This window comes from Talpa europaea (assembly GCF_964194135.1).
Source record: "Talpa europaea genome assembly, chromosome: 13".
Taxonomy (NCBI): domain Eukaryota; kingdom Metazoa; phylum Chordata; class Mammalia; order Eulipotyphla; family Talpidae; genus Talpa; species Talpa europaea.
In genome coordinates, this window is record NC_140080.1 from 81,865,227 (window position 1) to 81,880,020 (window position 14,794).

At 45.2% G+C, this 14,794-nt stretch overlaps 1 protein-coding gene across 1 annotated transcript in view; it reads right to left on the reverse strand.

Moving 5' to 3' along the window:
* MYO5B (myosin VB) overlaps positions 1-14,794 on the reverse strand; it is a gene marked incomplete at both ends in the record, with an annotated part of 268,648 nt that overhangs the window by 65,051 nt on the left and 188,803 nt on the right. The window contains 4 exons of the mRNA XM_084252600.1: positions 3,354-3,451; positions 4,893-5,048; positions 13,750-13,833; positions 14,593-14,715. Of these exons, the coding sequence (XP_084108726.1) occupies positions 3,354-3,451; positions 4,893-5,048; positions 13,750-13,833; positions 14,593-14,715 (461 nt within the window). The remainder of the gene's footprint in view (positions 1-3,353; positions 3,452-4,892; positions 5,049-13,749; positions 13,834-14,592; positions 14,716-14,794) is intronic.

The window sequence follows — 14,794 nt, forward strand, 5'->3', positions numbered from 1 at the left end:
TCAGAAATGGAACAGAAGAGCAGGACAATGGCCCCTTCCTGCACTGGGCTACACGCCATCATGCCTTGTACTCCAGGTCAAGGGCAAGCATGGACTAAAGACACTGATCGGCAGGCACTGGAGCTGTGTCACCATCTTTAGCTCTGTACTTGAGGCTCTGTGCACACTCCTATTCTCACCAGGGTACCCCTCTTTTTTTCCCCCCTATAAATTCTGTCCTCGCCTCCTCTTCAGAGCCTTCCCTTGTTACTTCCATCCACGTGATCATCTATCTCAATTTAGTGGCCCAAATGCACACACTTGGCACCAAAAACAGTACCTGGCTCAGGGACTAACAGGTGAGTTTCAGGCCAGGGTGACCTGAGTTTGGATCATGACAAGACCATTTACCAGCTGTGCTTGTGACTTGGGCAAATAACATGACCTCCTTGAGCCTCTCTCCTCATCCATAAAATGGGGATACTATGATCCATTTTACAGTGTAAGAGGATGAAACATGAGGGCTGTGGAAATAAATAGGACAGAGCCTGGCACAACATAAGGGCACATGTATGACTAGCTTTTATCATGACAGCTGCTTCGTTAAGAATCATATAGATGAAGAACTTTATCTTCTCGTCTGCAGGGAAATGAGCCATGTCGTCAATGACTTACATGTCCTGCAATGCTAAGTCTAAAACAGAACACTCAGTATTGATGCAAAGCACGTATATTGAGTAGACTATTGCTGTAGAATAAGAAGTGAAATGAATCCTGCGCTTTCCAAGAATATTCCTACTTGCAGAGGAGAGAAGTGGACAGATGTGGAATACAAGATAAATGTAGTAAAAGGATGACAGGGTCCAGGGGAAAGAAGTCAGTGTTGTACAGTCATTAGAGTCTTCACGGAGAAGGAGTTAAACTGAACAAGAATTAGCCACTATTTATAACTTGTGAGATGTGGCCCCCCTCAGAGGTTTTCTGAATAAAGGAAGAAGCAGAGGGAAGAAGACTTACACAAGAGATGCCATTGAAGCATTTAGTATAGGACAGCAGCTCTCCACTGGGGGCAAGTCTGTCCTCCAAGGAACATTTAGAAATATCTTAAAATATTTTTACTTGTCACAGTAGTATAGGGATGTGACTGTCATCCAGTGGGTCAAGGCCAGGGATGCTGCTAAGCTTCCTACAGCACTCAGGGCAGCCCCACAAACCCCTGGCCCAACATGTCGAAACTGCTGAGGTTGAGAAAGCAGGTTGTAGGGGATGGGGTGGGATACAGCCCTTCCCTTCTAGAATAATGTCAGTAACTATATATTTTAATCGTGTAAATTTTTATATAATAATCCTCAACAATTACCTCCTGAAATTCTTTCATTAGGGTAATTATTTTTAACCACAACTGATAGATGGAGAAATGAGACAAAGAGAGAGAAGGACAGGCTTGTAATCAGTCATGCAATCAGCAGCAGAGTCTGGTCTAGAAACCAGATTTTCTGAATAAGTTCTGTGCTCTCCCTATTTTCTTTCTGGAAGGAAGATTTTGGTCCTAAAGGCAAAGGACAGTCTTAGAAAAATGGGTTATTGGAATTAGAAAGTCCTCAAAGTCCCCAGAGTCTTCTTTCACTTGAGGAAGGCCAGCAAGAGGAGACAGAACAAGTCAGGCACCCAGACCTGATGGAGGAACCGCCCAAGGTCTCAGCAGCAGGGGCAGAGCTGGTAGCCAAGCTCAGCTCTTCTCTCGTGGACCTGGCTGGCTGCTTTGCCCTTCACACATAATCTAAGTCTTTCACATATGCCTCTTCTAATAATCTCTTCTTTTCTGGAGGCAGCTGGTAAACAGATGTCACACGGAGGTGCCACACAGAGGAATTCCTATGCACATCTCAGAAATTTGAAGGAAGGGAGAGAGTGAACAACCAGCAAATGTCCAAGAATACTGTCCTCCTCACCTTTTCGAGCGCAGGAATGAAGATGAGCCTTATTAACTGATAGGAACTACACAGGGCGGTTTAGTCATGCATCCTGAGAGTCAGGGTTGCCAAAATGAATTATTTCACAGGAAGAAATTATGCCAGGACAGAAAGCAATCCAGAGAGATGGGAAGAAAGTGTTTTAAAGAATTCAAAAATAAACTGAGCAGGTGGGAGCTCAGGGGAATAGAAGAAGAGGCTGTAGAGGTAGTGAGAAAGTGTTCTAAAAGCTTAAAACTATATTCAAAGTAAAATAAAGTTTAAAACAAGACACCAGTAGAAGGAAGCATAAAGGGAGACCAACGTGGAAAATTATCAAGTAGACGCTATAGGACTTGGACAGTGACAGGACACTGGGGAGTAAGTGAAAAGGAAGGATCAAGAGTTATGTTGTCCGAGATGGCAACCACTAGCCAGCCACAGGTATTTGAATGTGATTTCAGTAAATTAAATTTAACAAAGTTCCTCAGTCACCCCAGTCACATTCCCGGGCACTCAGTAGTTGTGCAGGTGTCATGGCTACCACGCTGGACAATACAGATTGTAGGCCATCCCCATTATCACAGAAAGTTCTGTCAGACAGCACTAGTCCAGAGTAAGGCTCAGGTTTCTAGTTTGGAAGATCAACTTTGATGGGTGGATGAGATGTCAGGAAATGGTTATGCCATTTACCAACCAGAGGAAAAAGAGGAACCATTTTTTGGGGGAAGGAGCCTAGATGAATCTGTTTTTAGAACTGCTGAGTATGAGGTGGCCAGTGAAGCTGCAGTGAGCATGAAGAAATGCTGGGCTGGAATTTGGCACAAACCAAAGATGGACAAAAACACTGACAATTTCTGTGACATAGATTTGGGTGGGTCAGCCACATGGGCAGAGGTAAAACCGGAAGAAAACTTCTAAAGCAGGAGTAGAGGCAGCTTTGTATGAGCGTGTGAGGGGAGGAAGATGGACCCCATGTGGATACTCTGGAAGCTCAGGGTAGAGCTCAACGTGTCACCTACGGTCAAGTTTCCTAAAATAAGAATTCCTTGACGATTCAAGCAATCCTCTGTCTCTGAAGTGAATTTTCACTGAGACGCAAGCACGTCTGCTTTTAATGCACTGTTACGTGGTTCTCCACTCCAGTGCACGTTCCTCTGCACCACTCTGCAAAGTGGGGTGGGGGAACCAATTCTTCTCATCCTCTGAAGGCCTCTGGGCAGCAGGCAGGGCTGTTTGGTAAATGTCTATGGGCCCGCATTCAGATAATAAACCATCTCCCAAGTCTAAGACTGATTATTCCAGGTGCTAAGCCTACCCCGTTGCATTAAAACTGCCCAAAAAAGCGCTAAGAGGCTGGGCTTGACAGGCCGACTCCTGACAGACAAGGAATGCCGAACGAGGGCCCACACAGGCACTTACTGGAAGGGGAGCTTCTCATCATTAGGCTTGATGCAGCGGACATAGTGTGGGGTCGTGGCGTTCAATGTCTCCATAAGCAGGTGCAGGGAGGTTCGGAACTGAGGGACAAGAGGCAAGGTCTAGTTATTTAAGATTTTCTGGTTGTACCACTATGGAAAGCTGTCTGGAGGTTCCTCAGTCTACTAAAAATGGAGCTACCATATGACCCGACAATTCCACTCCTAGGGATCTACCCAAAGGACACAAAAACATTGATTCAAAGACCACCTGCACCCCTATGTTTATTGCAGCACTGTTTACAATAGGTAAAACCTGGATATAACCCAAATGCCCCAAAAATAGATGATTGGATCAAGAAGATGTGGTACATATACACAATGGAATATTATTCAGCAATCAAAAAAGATAAACTCATGCCATTTGCAGTAATGTGGATGGAGCTAGAAGGAACTATGCTCAGTGAAATAAGCAAGAAGGAAAAAGAAAAATATCGGATGGGGTCACTGATAGCAGGAATACAGGGGAACCCAATAAGACATCAGTGTAAAAAAATAGTAACAGTACAAAACACAAGAAAGCAAAAACAGGCAATTTTAAATCAGAGACATCCTGCAGGGGAGGAGGCGGGAGAGGCATCAGAGGGAGGGAGTGAGGAGCACAGGGGACTGAGGTGATGGTGCACAGGTGCCTTGGTGAAGGAAACTCTATGGGGACTACACCTGAGGGGGTGGAGGGAAGCAAATATTGTTTAAAAATGAACAATGATGTAAAAAATAAAAAATGAAAAAAAAAAGATTTTCTGGTTGTATATAAATGACAAAATGCCCAAAGACCAGTGGTGGTACATACTGATATTATCATTTTGATTACTGTTAATCCAGAAGATGCCAAGAAATCCATAGACCTGGGTTTACATCCTGGCTCTGACATTCCTATCCAACTGTGTGACCAAAATCAAGTCCCCCCCATATCTGCAAGCCAATGGGGAGAGAACTCCTTCTCCAAGCCTAATGCAGGGTTGATCCCTGGGACAGGAGGTTGGAATTCCCAAACCCTGGCGCCTTGGCATCTGGTGCTGGGCATCCTGGATTACTGCATTTACATGGCCTGTTCAGAAGAGGCAAATCCTACAGAAAGGTTAGTGGTTGCCAGGGGCTTGGCAGGCTCTCTCTTCCCTCGGAGGACACATGGGATGTAAAATCCTTGAAGAGTTGACAGCTACAAAAGTTGTTTTCTGGTTTCCAGGTATATTTAACCCTCCTCGCCACCCTAGACTTCTAGACCCTTTGGCCCTCCTTGAGGCGCCACAGCGACTAAATGCATTGTTAAGGGCTAGCACCATCCCCTTTCTCTCTCATCAGTTCCCCCTATAGAACGTTCTGGAGTTTCCTTCTCAATGGGAGGCAGGGCTCTGCTGCTGAGGCCAGCCTGGTGCCCTCTGAGCCCACAGCCATCCTTCACCTGCAGCCAGGACAGCCCCGCCTCTGTGCCAACGTCTGTGCTAGGACCACCACTTTCTACCACAGGGCTGAGGCTGACCTGGTGGCCCACGGTTTTCTTGTGTTCCTTGTTGGAGGTTTTCAGGGGGGGCCTAGCGGAGCGAACGCTGATCTTTGAAGATGAGCCCTTCCCAGCTGCGGTGGTGGCCGGCAAGGGGTCCTTGTCGTCATGAAACAAGTCAGCCACCAGCGGGAACTAGAAACAAACACAGGGGAGAATCAAGAAGAAGATCTCTGTACTTCATGTTGCTTTAACGCTTTCAAGTAGCTTTCTGATTCACCTGAGAATTGAAACAGGCCCACCGAGAAAGAACCATGTACCCCAACCTCTGGAGCAGTACCCCTGGTAACAGCCAGAGTGGAAACAACCCACGTGTCAGATAAACAGAACACGGCATATCCATGCAGTGGAATGTTCTTTAACAACGTAAAGGAAGGAGGTCCTCACACACGCACCACACAGATAAAACCGCGCAAGTGAGAGAAGCCAGAGCTTGTCCAGGAATGTTAAGTACTTCAGTGGTGCCCAGGGCTGGCAGAGGGAACAGCAGAGTGACTGCTAGTGAGGTCAGTTTCCTTCCTGGGAGATAAGGACATTCTAGAATTTAAATGGTGATGGGAAGACAACTTGGTGAACAGACTAGAAACACTAAACATTTTAAGGGGGTGACTTTTTTTTTTTTTAAAGGTTTATGTATTTATGCCTACAAGAGGCAGGATGCAGGCCGGAGGTGCGGGAAGGGGGGTAAGAGGATTCACCAGAGACAGAGTGGGGAAAAGAACAGGCAGATGGACTGAAATACACTGCTGAGGGGAAGAGCGGGCGAGAAAGGAGAGGTCTGCTGCGCCATGTGGGTAGCTCCCTGGCCGGAGATCAACCTTGTGTTGCGGTGGTTGTCGATAGCTTCATAATGCTGAGACTGAACCCCTTGTGCCACTAGGGAGGCATTTTGGTACGAGACTTAGATCTTAGTTTTAAGAAAAGAAGGTGAAAAAACAAGTTTCCTTCACAACTTTCACCTACATAGATGGGCAGAGTGTCATTTCCCTGTGGAGTGGGAGAAGGGAGTTATGGTTTAATAGACTATTCAAAAATCTTCCACACTTACTATTACCAGCTCATATAATTACTTCACCTCCCAGAGTCTTAATTTCCTCAGTAAAGTGGGGATAAGAATCTCTGTGTCACATGGAGTTGTTGTGAGACTCCACAGGATGACCTGTGTGTGCTGATGCTTCCTGACCCGGGGTAAAGGTTGGGTCGCAGATGAGATGCTCATGGCACAGTGAGCCCCAGCCCTCACGACACAGTCTGGTCCCCTTTGGGAAGTGGATTTAGGGCTAGAAGGCCTCTACCTGTACCTGCCCATGGAGAAGGGATGAAAGGGCCCCAATCAGTGACCCACTTTCAACCCAGTGGAAAGGAGGCCCAAGTGCAAGAGCCTAGGGCTCTGGGCTCTGCTCCTTCTTAGCCACCCCGCCCCTTTATTCCTTCAGCGCCCCTTAAAGCAGGGGTCTTTCTATCTCCTACCACCTTGTCTGAACACCCCTGTCTACCTCCAATGCCCCACAGTCTGATCCCACTCCCTCCCTCTCGGATAATGGACTTAAGCCCATCCATGTGAGTCTAGGAGTCAAGAGGCCGGATTTATAACCAGGTGGGCAACTGGAAGGTGATGTGGCAGAGCAGAAAAGGCACACTGAGCCGGGGGGTCAGGAGACCCAACCTTTAGATCTGATTCTGCAACTTAACTAGTTGGGTGACCCATGGCAAATCCTTCCCCTTACTAGACTTAATTTTCTCATGTGTGAAAGTGAGGGAATAGCACGAGATGACGCCTTTAAATCATCCCCTGCCCTGAACACCTGTATTTCCTCTCATCTTCAATCTCTCTGTTCACTGACACCTCCCCCTGAACATGTAACTATGTACAAATGTCTTTCACGCTGGAAAAACTCCCAGTTCAGCATCTTATTTCACTTGCATTTTGCCGCAGGCGAGGCACCCAGACCTCGCCCTCCATGTCTCCCATCTCAGATCACCTGCACCCAACAGTCTTTGACCTCTACACCACCTTGCTGAAACTGATCTTGACAGCAACACCTGGGGACCCTACCTGGCAAGTCCAGTGGTTGACATCATCCCACTTGATGTCTTTGGGGGTCTCCACACCACCCTCCCTTGCCTCCCTCGGACCCCTCCCCTGAGACACAGCAGCTCCAATTCTCTCTCACTCTCCCTCCTCCCTGCTCCTTCCAGTACGTCTCCCTGGCCCAGCCCCTGCACGCCTCTTCTCCATGTTGTTCGTTCCCTGAATGCATCACCATTTATCCTCTGTCTCCACACTCATTCCCGGGGCGGCCTCCTCCTTGCCGGCATCCTCATCTGTCACCCTCCCGCCTGCCTCTCCACCTTGATCTGCCACCATGATGACAGTCTGACTATTCACTCGGCACGTTCTTCCCTCTGATGTCCACTGGAGCCCGCCTTTCCAGATTTACACTGGAGATCTGATCAATTACCCAGTCTGTCTATGGAAAGCATCTGCAGTCCTTTCTTAACTAACCAGCACTCATTGCCGCCCTGGTTCACCTACCTAAGCTCTCCCCTGATGGCCTCCACTCTAGCACCTACCCCACCCAATGTCTCCTACCCACCAGGCAGTTTTCTCTAAGTGCAAACCTAATCCATAACCCTTTCTTTAAAGGCCTAGTCCTTAACCATTACACATTTAACACATTTTAAAGTGCGGGAGTGGCAGGACGAGAAGGGCCTGGAAACAGCCCGGGCCGAGGAGTCTGTGTGGACAGGTGTCAGACTTCTAGGTCCATGTGAGAAAGGGTCACGTGCTCATTCGGACATGCCGAGCAATTTCCATAGGGAAACAGCAGAAGGTCAAAGGCAGCCCCACATTTAAAGACATCCCTGACTCAGTCTGTCATGTCCAGTGAAAACAGTGACTGAGTATTCGAATTCAGATGCTTTCTGAAATGGATTTCCAAGTTGTTCAAGTCATAGATAACACCAGCTGCACATTACACTGGCTATGGGGTATAATTTACAGAAATCAGTTATAGTGGCTCTGTCTGTGAAAAAAATCAGGTTCTAAGGTCAGGAGCATGTATCAAAATCACACAAGGAACTTCAGAATCAGATTCTATAATGAGAGCACTATATAAAATCTAAGCTTCTTTCCAGTTTTAATCACAGAAACTGTGCTTTTTATTCGACATTAAACAATGGATTTACAACTTAAGAGAATGAAAACTTCAAGTCATTTTCCTAAGTTTTAAGTCTTTTCAACCCACACTGGCACCGTGTAGTGTGGGCATAAACACAATTGAGGTTTTAGCCCGGTTTCCGTAGTGTAGTGGTTATCACGTTCGCTTCACACAATTGAGGTTTAGGCTGGAGAGTCTGTACTTCAGTTTAAAGGCTTTGTTTAACAGCAGGTGCCTGCTATTGAGACTAGTGGGAGCTGGAAGATGGAGCAAGAGATGAGGTTTTAGACATTAACACTGAGAAGGAGTTATAGGCTCACATTTTATGCCCCATTAAAAAAAAAAACAACTCAGTAAACTTCTAGTTTGGCTACAGGGCAGAAAGACCAAGAGGAATCACTTAGTTTGACTTTGACAACCTTGGGCTGTAGGCAACAGTAAAAGACCAGACAAGAAATATGTACCACTACATCCCCATCACCCACCACTGTAGCTCCATCATCGACCACTGCACCCCCCATCACCTATAGGATGAAGGGCTGGTTCAGACACACAGTAGTTACCCAGTAGTGTCCTAACTATTCACAAACTCAAGGTCACAACCAAAATCAAAATCACAAGGTCGCCAAGCTTTTGTTTAACAAAGGATCCATACAAGAGAATGGAGTTTTGCGTGAGAAAGAGAAATTTGTTTTTGCTTTAATTCACAGATTCCAGTTATGCTTTTCAAGCTATTTGAGAGTGTGTTTATAAACCTACCCAACCAGTAATGGAACTACTATCTACTATAATTCATTTTAGGACAGCCTCAGGAAACAGCATCCACCCAGGCCTTGCTAAAATTTAGCTCCCTTCAATCTTGAAAACACTCAGATAATACCTTCAAACAAACCCAGCACTTCTCTAATACTGCTTGTCACTGATTTGAAAGTGGCCAAAGGTACTGGCTTTGGTATTCTCTGCTATTCAAGTCTATATATAGATTTTAAAAGCCTGAGGCAAATCTATTTGAAAAGGGATTAAAAGACATATTGAAAACCTTTTCTAAAGACCAATTGACAGTGTAAGAAAAATGTTCTATTACAGGTATATACATAACGGTTACCTTGGAAATCACTCTTATTCACTTCTGTTTTGAAGAACGTGACATTTATTTCCTTTAAAGTAGACATGTGAAACTAAAATAAGGCATGTTATAAAACCCTTTGATTGAATCTCTTGCTTAGAAACTTGAAAAACTCTGGCTGCAAAGTAGTAAAAAAAAAAAAATACACTTTTTTCCTCCAATCAATTCCTTCACATGGTCAAAACCACCCTTTGAGAAAAAACATCCAATTTTTAGGTAAGAAATATTTTTGATTTAAAGGGTTATAAATAGGCTTTGAAGGAGGACTCATGCTTCATTTTTTTTTGTAAGAAGAAAAAGATAGGTTTTTCTGTATTGGAAGGGGAATGATTATATTGTTTTATTGACTAAAAGGTTCTCTCTTACATAGTGACCTGCTTATTCTAAATATTAGAAGTTTTTTAACTTCCAATGCAAATGGATTTTAACAAGAATTACTCCAAATACATTTAAGGGCAACTGTTTATGGTATGTTGAATATATCTCAATAAAGCTGTTTTATAAAAAAATTTAAAAATTATAACAAATATCTGCTCTCTAAAAAGGAAATATGTTTGCTCAAAATGGAACATGTGTGTGTAGTCTGTAAAGAACATACCAGTGTGGAAAGTGATGGACACACAGCCACTCATTCCTTGATGAGCTTTGATGGGTGAAGTCAAGTTTGAAGGAACAGAAGGGAGACAAGAGCGGGTGGGCCTTGTGTGAGCTCGTGTGCTGTGACTTGGGGACCTGGGGGCTGTCACGGCCCAGGGTAGCTGGCCTTAGGCAATATGGTCTACATGATGTCCGGATCCCGACTGCAAGGGCAGAGGAAAGGGCTGGCATCTGTTCCAACCAGACGGCCCCAACTGCCTGGCACTCATTGCACCAGCTCTCGACCCACTGCTTTTCCCTGTGACCCACACTCAGGGCCCTGACACAGGCAAAATGCAGAGAAGGCACTCCTGAGACTTTTTTTTTTTTTTTTGAGGCTGACAAAATATTGTCTTTTATAATCAACAAAAACTGGAGGGAAAAAGCTCCATCCTCTAGTATCTTAAACAAATCAGGTCTGTGAGTAACTTGAAGTTAGGTTTCAAATAGTCATTTCTTGACTTAAGTCCCTATTTATATCTCCCTGAGAGCTGAGAAAGCAATTAGCTACATTATAACCTCCTCGGCAGTGTAACTGGCTTTACTAATTACATTCACATTAACATCCTTTTATTTCACTGCACTGGGTGGGAGTTCTTCAAACATCCCTTTGGCTGGGAGGGTACCTGGGGGTGTCTTCCATCTTCATGCTGCTTAATTATTCATAATGAATTGTTCAGCTCTTATCAGGGGGGCACACAAAGGAGAAAAGCAAGCAGCTCCCCCATGAAATAAAAGTACCCTTTGCTGACAATGATGAATTTACACACAGGATGTAAGACTATGCCTAGTGAGAGGAAAACCAGGAAAAGAATTTGGCATTAACTCCATGCCACAGAGCCTTGTATCTTTCCAGGTCTCTTTCTCTCTTTAAACAAGGAGTTAGAAGCTTACGCCTTGCAAGAACTGCTGTGAAAATGAGAGATTGTTTCTGTGTCCCTTGGGTAAATACCTAGGCGTGGAACTGCTGGGTCATATGGAAGCTCTATCTTTAGTAGGTTGAGGAATCTCCACACAGCTCTCCATAGTGGTTGGACCAATTTGCACTCCCACCAGCAGTGCAGGAGAGTTCCTTTTTCACCACATCCTCGACATTTTTTTTGCTAGTTTTTTTAATATGTGCCATTCTCACTGATGTCGGATGGTATCTCATGGTAGTTTTGATTTACATTTCCCTGATAACAAGTGATGTTGATAATTTTTTCATATGCCTGTTGGCCATTTGCATTTCCTCTTTGGAGAAGTTTCTTTTTAGCTCTTCTGCCATTTTTTGACTGGATTATATACTTTGTTTTTGTTGAGTCTCATCAGCTCTTTGTAGATTTTTGTGATCAGTCCTTTATCATCAGTGTTGTGTGCAAAATTTTTCTCCCCGTCAGTGGGTTATCTCTTTGTTTTGGTTATTGTCTCTTTTGCTGTGCAGAAGCTCTTTAATTTGATGTAGTCCCAGTTGTTTATCTTTGCCTTCACTATCACTGCTTTGGGTGATGTGTCTTTAAAGATGTTACTGAGATGTATGTCATGTAGTGTTGCACCTATATTTTCTTCTATATATTTTATGGTATCAAAAGGGCACCTGCACCCCTATGTTTACAGCAGCACTATTTACATTAGCTAAGCTATGGAAACAACTCAAATGCCCCCAAATTGATGACTGGATCAAGATGTGGTATATATACACAATGGAATATTACTCAGCAATCAAAAAAGATAAACTCATGCAATTTGCAGCAACATGGATGGAGCTAGAAGGGATCATGCTCAGCGAAATAAGCCAGAAAGAAAAAAAAAAATACCAGATGGTCTCACTCATAGCAGGAATTTAGAAAACCTAAATAAGGGACCAGGAAAAAGCCTAATTATAATAAAGTAAAAATCAAAATAAACAAGCACCTAGGAACCAGAGACACACTACAGGGGGCGGGGGGAAACGAGGGAGTAGGATCAAAACAAGGGGGGTGGGAATTGTATGGGGACTATAACCAACATGAAAATGCATACATTGTGCAAAACTGAAAAATGATGTAAAAAATGTATAAAATAAAAAAAAATTAAAAGAAAACAAGAGATTGTAAAGAAAATACAGAGGCTGAGTAAACAAGGAGAGGCTGCTGGACTTACAGACCTGCCCTTTGTTCCAGGGACACTCCACCCCTTGGAAATCACTCTCTGAGGTGTAGCTGCCTTCTGTTAGAGCACGTTCATAGGATTCCAGTGACCTGTCGATCCTGGCCTACCTTCTGGGGTGTCTAACTGGGCTGGAATGAGTGCAGGGAGGAGTGTGCTGGGGTCTGGCAAGGCTGGAAGGCCCTCTGGGTCTGCGTGAGTGGCTGGTGGTCTCCCTCACAGCAGCACTTAGCCTTTGCCCAGGGGGAGGAGGGAGGAGCTGGGTAACAAGGTTGCTGACTCTTCAGAAAGATTAGTCAGTGAAGGGGAATGTTAGCATTGCAGCAGAATTGATGGGCAGGGAAGAGAAGGGAGTCCTTTCAAGAGAAGATCAGAGACCAAATTTTCTATTCCAGTTGAGCAGTGCCAATAAACTTTTGATGTATACCTTCTTTGAAGCATCAGTTCCACTCCTAAGCATTTACCTGACAGATACAATTGTGTGAGTTAGCAAAGATACGCAACGTGCATTCATTACAGCATTATTCGAATTAGCAGAATACTGGCAGCTGTCTAAAAAACCCCCAAAACATACAGACTCATGTGGAAAGATGGCCAAGATATAATAAGTGAAAAATTAAAGACGCTTATTCAATCTTAATATTTACCAACATGCTTATGTCAGAGGATGAAAAGGTCACCCAGGGAGTGAGACAATACACTTTTATGTATTTCTATATGATTTAAATTTTTATGAGCTTATACTTCATTTCTAATAAAAAGCCAGTGCTCCCAACATGAAATGATACCCTGTAGATAACAGAGCTAACACAGCAGCCCAACACTGTTGTCCACAGAAAGGCCTGCTTAGGAGACCGACCCCTGGTTGGTGTCTGGGACCTTGGACTTCAGGAGGGTTTGCAACAGATGAGACAGAGGGAACCTGCATCACTGAGTCTCAGTAAAAACCCTCGCTGCCTTGGCTCAGGCGAGCTGCCCTGCTGGACCCTCCACAGGTGTTGTCAGGACTCACCGCTGCAGAGAGGAAGCACATTTTGTGGGGTCCCCAGGAGACAGCTCTTGGAAGCTTGCACCTGGTTCTCCCAGCCTTCACCCCATCTCCCTTCTCCCTTTGCTGATCCTGCAGTGTGTCCTTTTGCTGTAATAAACCACAGCCACTGGTACGATATACTCTGAGTTCTGGGAGTCTTCCTAGCCAAGGAGTCAGTCTGTTACCCATATTCTTTTTTCCACAGCAATTTCTTTTCACCTCTCACACCATTACCAACATCTGTCATTAGCTATGCGTCTGTTATGCTCTCGAGAAGGAAATAACTGAAGTCCTGGGGATAATAGAAAAGGACATTCCACATTGGCAGATTCAAGTCTCCTTAGCTCCCACCTCTTAGTCCACTTAAGATTTTGCCAACAGGGAGGTTCTGCAGTCTCAGCAGAAATTCATGCACTGATTCTAGAATTTCCAGGGGCTTAAGAACTTTGACATCTGCAGTCTGGCGATGAGGACAAGTGACTTAATGGATGTCAGGGATGTTTTCACCCTCAGACTTGCTGGTCACCTCTCATCTCCCACCCCGGGTCCCCATGTCCTCTCACTCGCTGGTATCTGTCCCAGGTGCCTCTGCCAAGCTCTGCTTTTTTGCCTCTGTCATGCCGTCTTCAAATGCTTTCAAATGAAGCACCCCACAACCCCTGCACCTTGCCCTGCCCAACATCTCCACCTCCACACTAGGGAGAGGACTCTGCCTGTGGACATTCTGGCTGTTTCCTAGCTCCTGATGCTCCTTACCTTGCTGGCCTTCAGGATGTTGATCTGCTCTTCATACACTGTGTCTCTATTTTTCTCCAGAAAACCATCAGAAAGGTACTCCACCTAGGGCCAGGGCAGGAGACAGAAACCGGAGTTAGGGCTTCATCCTGACCAGCTCCTCCCAGCTTCATGACCTTGAATGATTTCAGCTCACTCACACAGGGCTTCCTGAAAAGAGCTGTGGGTAGATAAGAAACCCACAGGTGTTCTGAGGGGACATGAAAACCAAGATGTAATCAGGATTTGTACAGAAGAATCAAGCATTCTTTTTGTGGGAAGATATCTTGGTTGAATAAGGCACTCCTATAAGGTAGCTTTTAATACAAGGCTTCCTTTGGGGTCTGCAAAGGCAGCTTGTCAGTCAGATCCCAGACCTTCTGAGTAGAACCTGCATTTAAACCAGGTCCCAGGTGACTTACAACCACAGAGAATTTGAAAAGCACTGGGCCAGCCCTACAGAAGAGAAATCCACATGAAAAATTCCATGTCTAAACCAGTGACTGGGGATAGGAGCGACCCAAAGGAGCGGTCCACTGCGGGTCTCTCCTCCTCGTCCACCTCCAGGCAGGGAGACTCATGACTATTTGACGTGCTGCTCCATTCCAAGGACAGAGACCCTGAAAGTATATTTGCTAAGCATATGACCCCCTACTGTGGGGTTCTGCCACTTGTGCATTTTGGGGTACCACAGAGATGGTGTGAAGAAAAGGAGACCCCACCTAATACTTCAGGCCACTGGAGTTCAAAAGGGACAATGAATGCCCTCTTAGCCCAGAAACCCCCAGTCAGCTAGGGTGGGGTTAACAGAGCACCGAAGCTCACCTTATCGGCAAAGTGGATGACAATGAAGGCTGTGTTGGACATGCGGGGTTTCTGGAAGTGTTGGCTGCCAGAGTGCCTGTCGTACAGCTTCTGAGCCCAGTTCTGGTCGGTTCCTTTGGGGACCTGCAGAACCAAGGAATTAGGTGCTTTATGAAAAGAAGAAAGGAAGCAAAGAGTCATGGCAGAGGGAGGGAATCCCCCA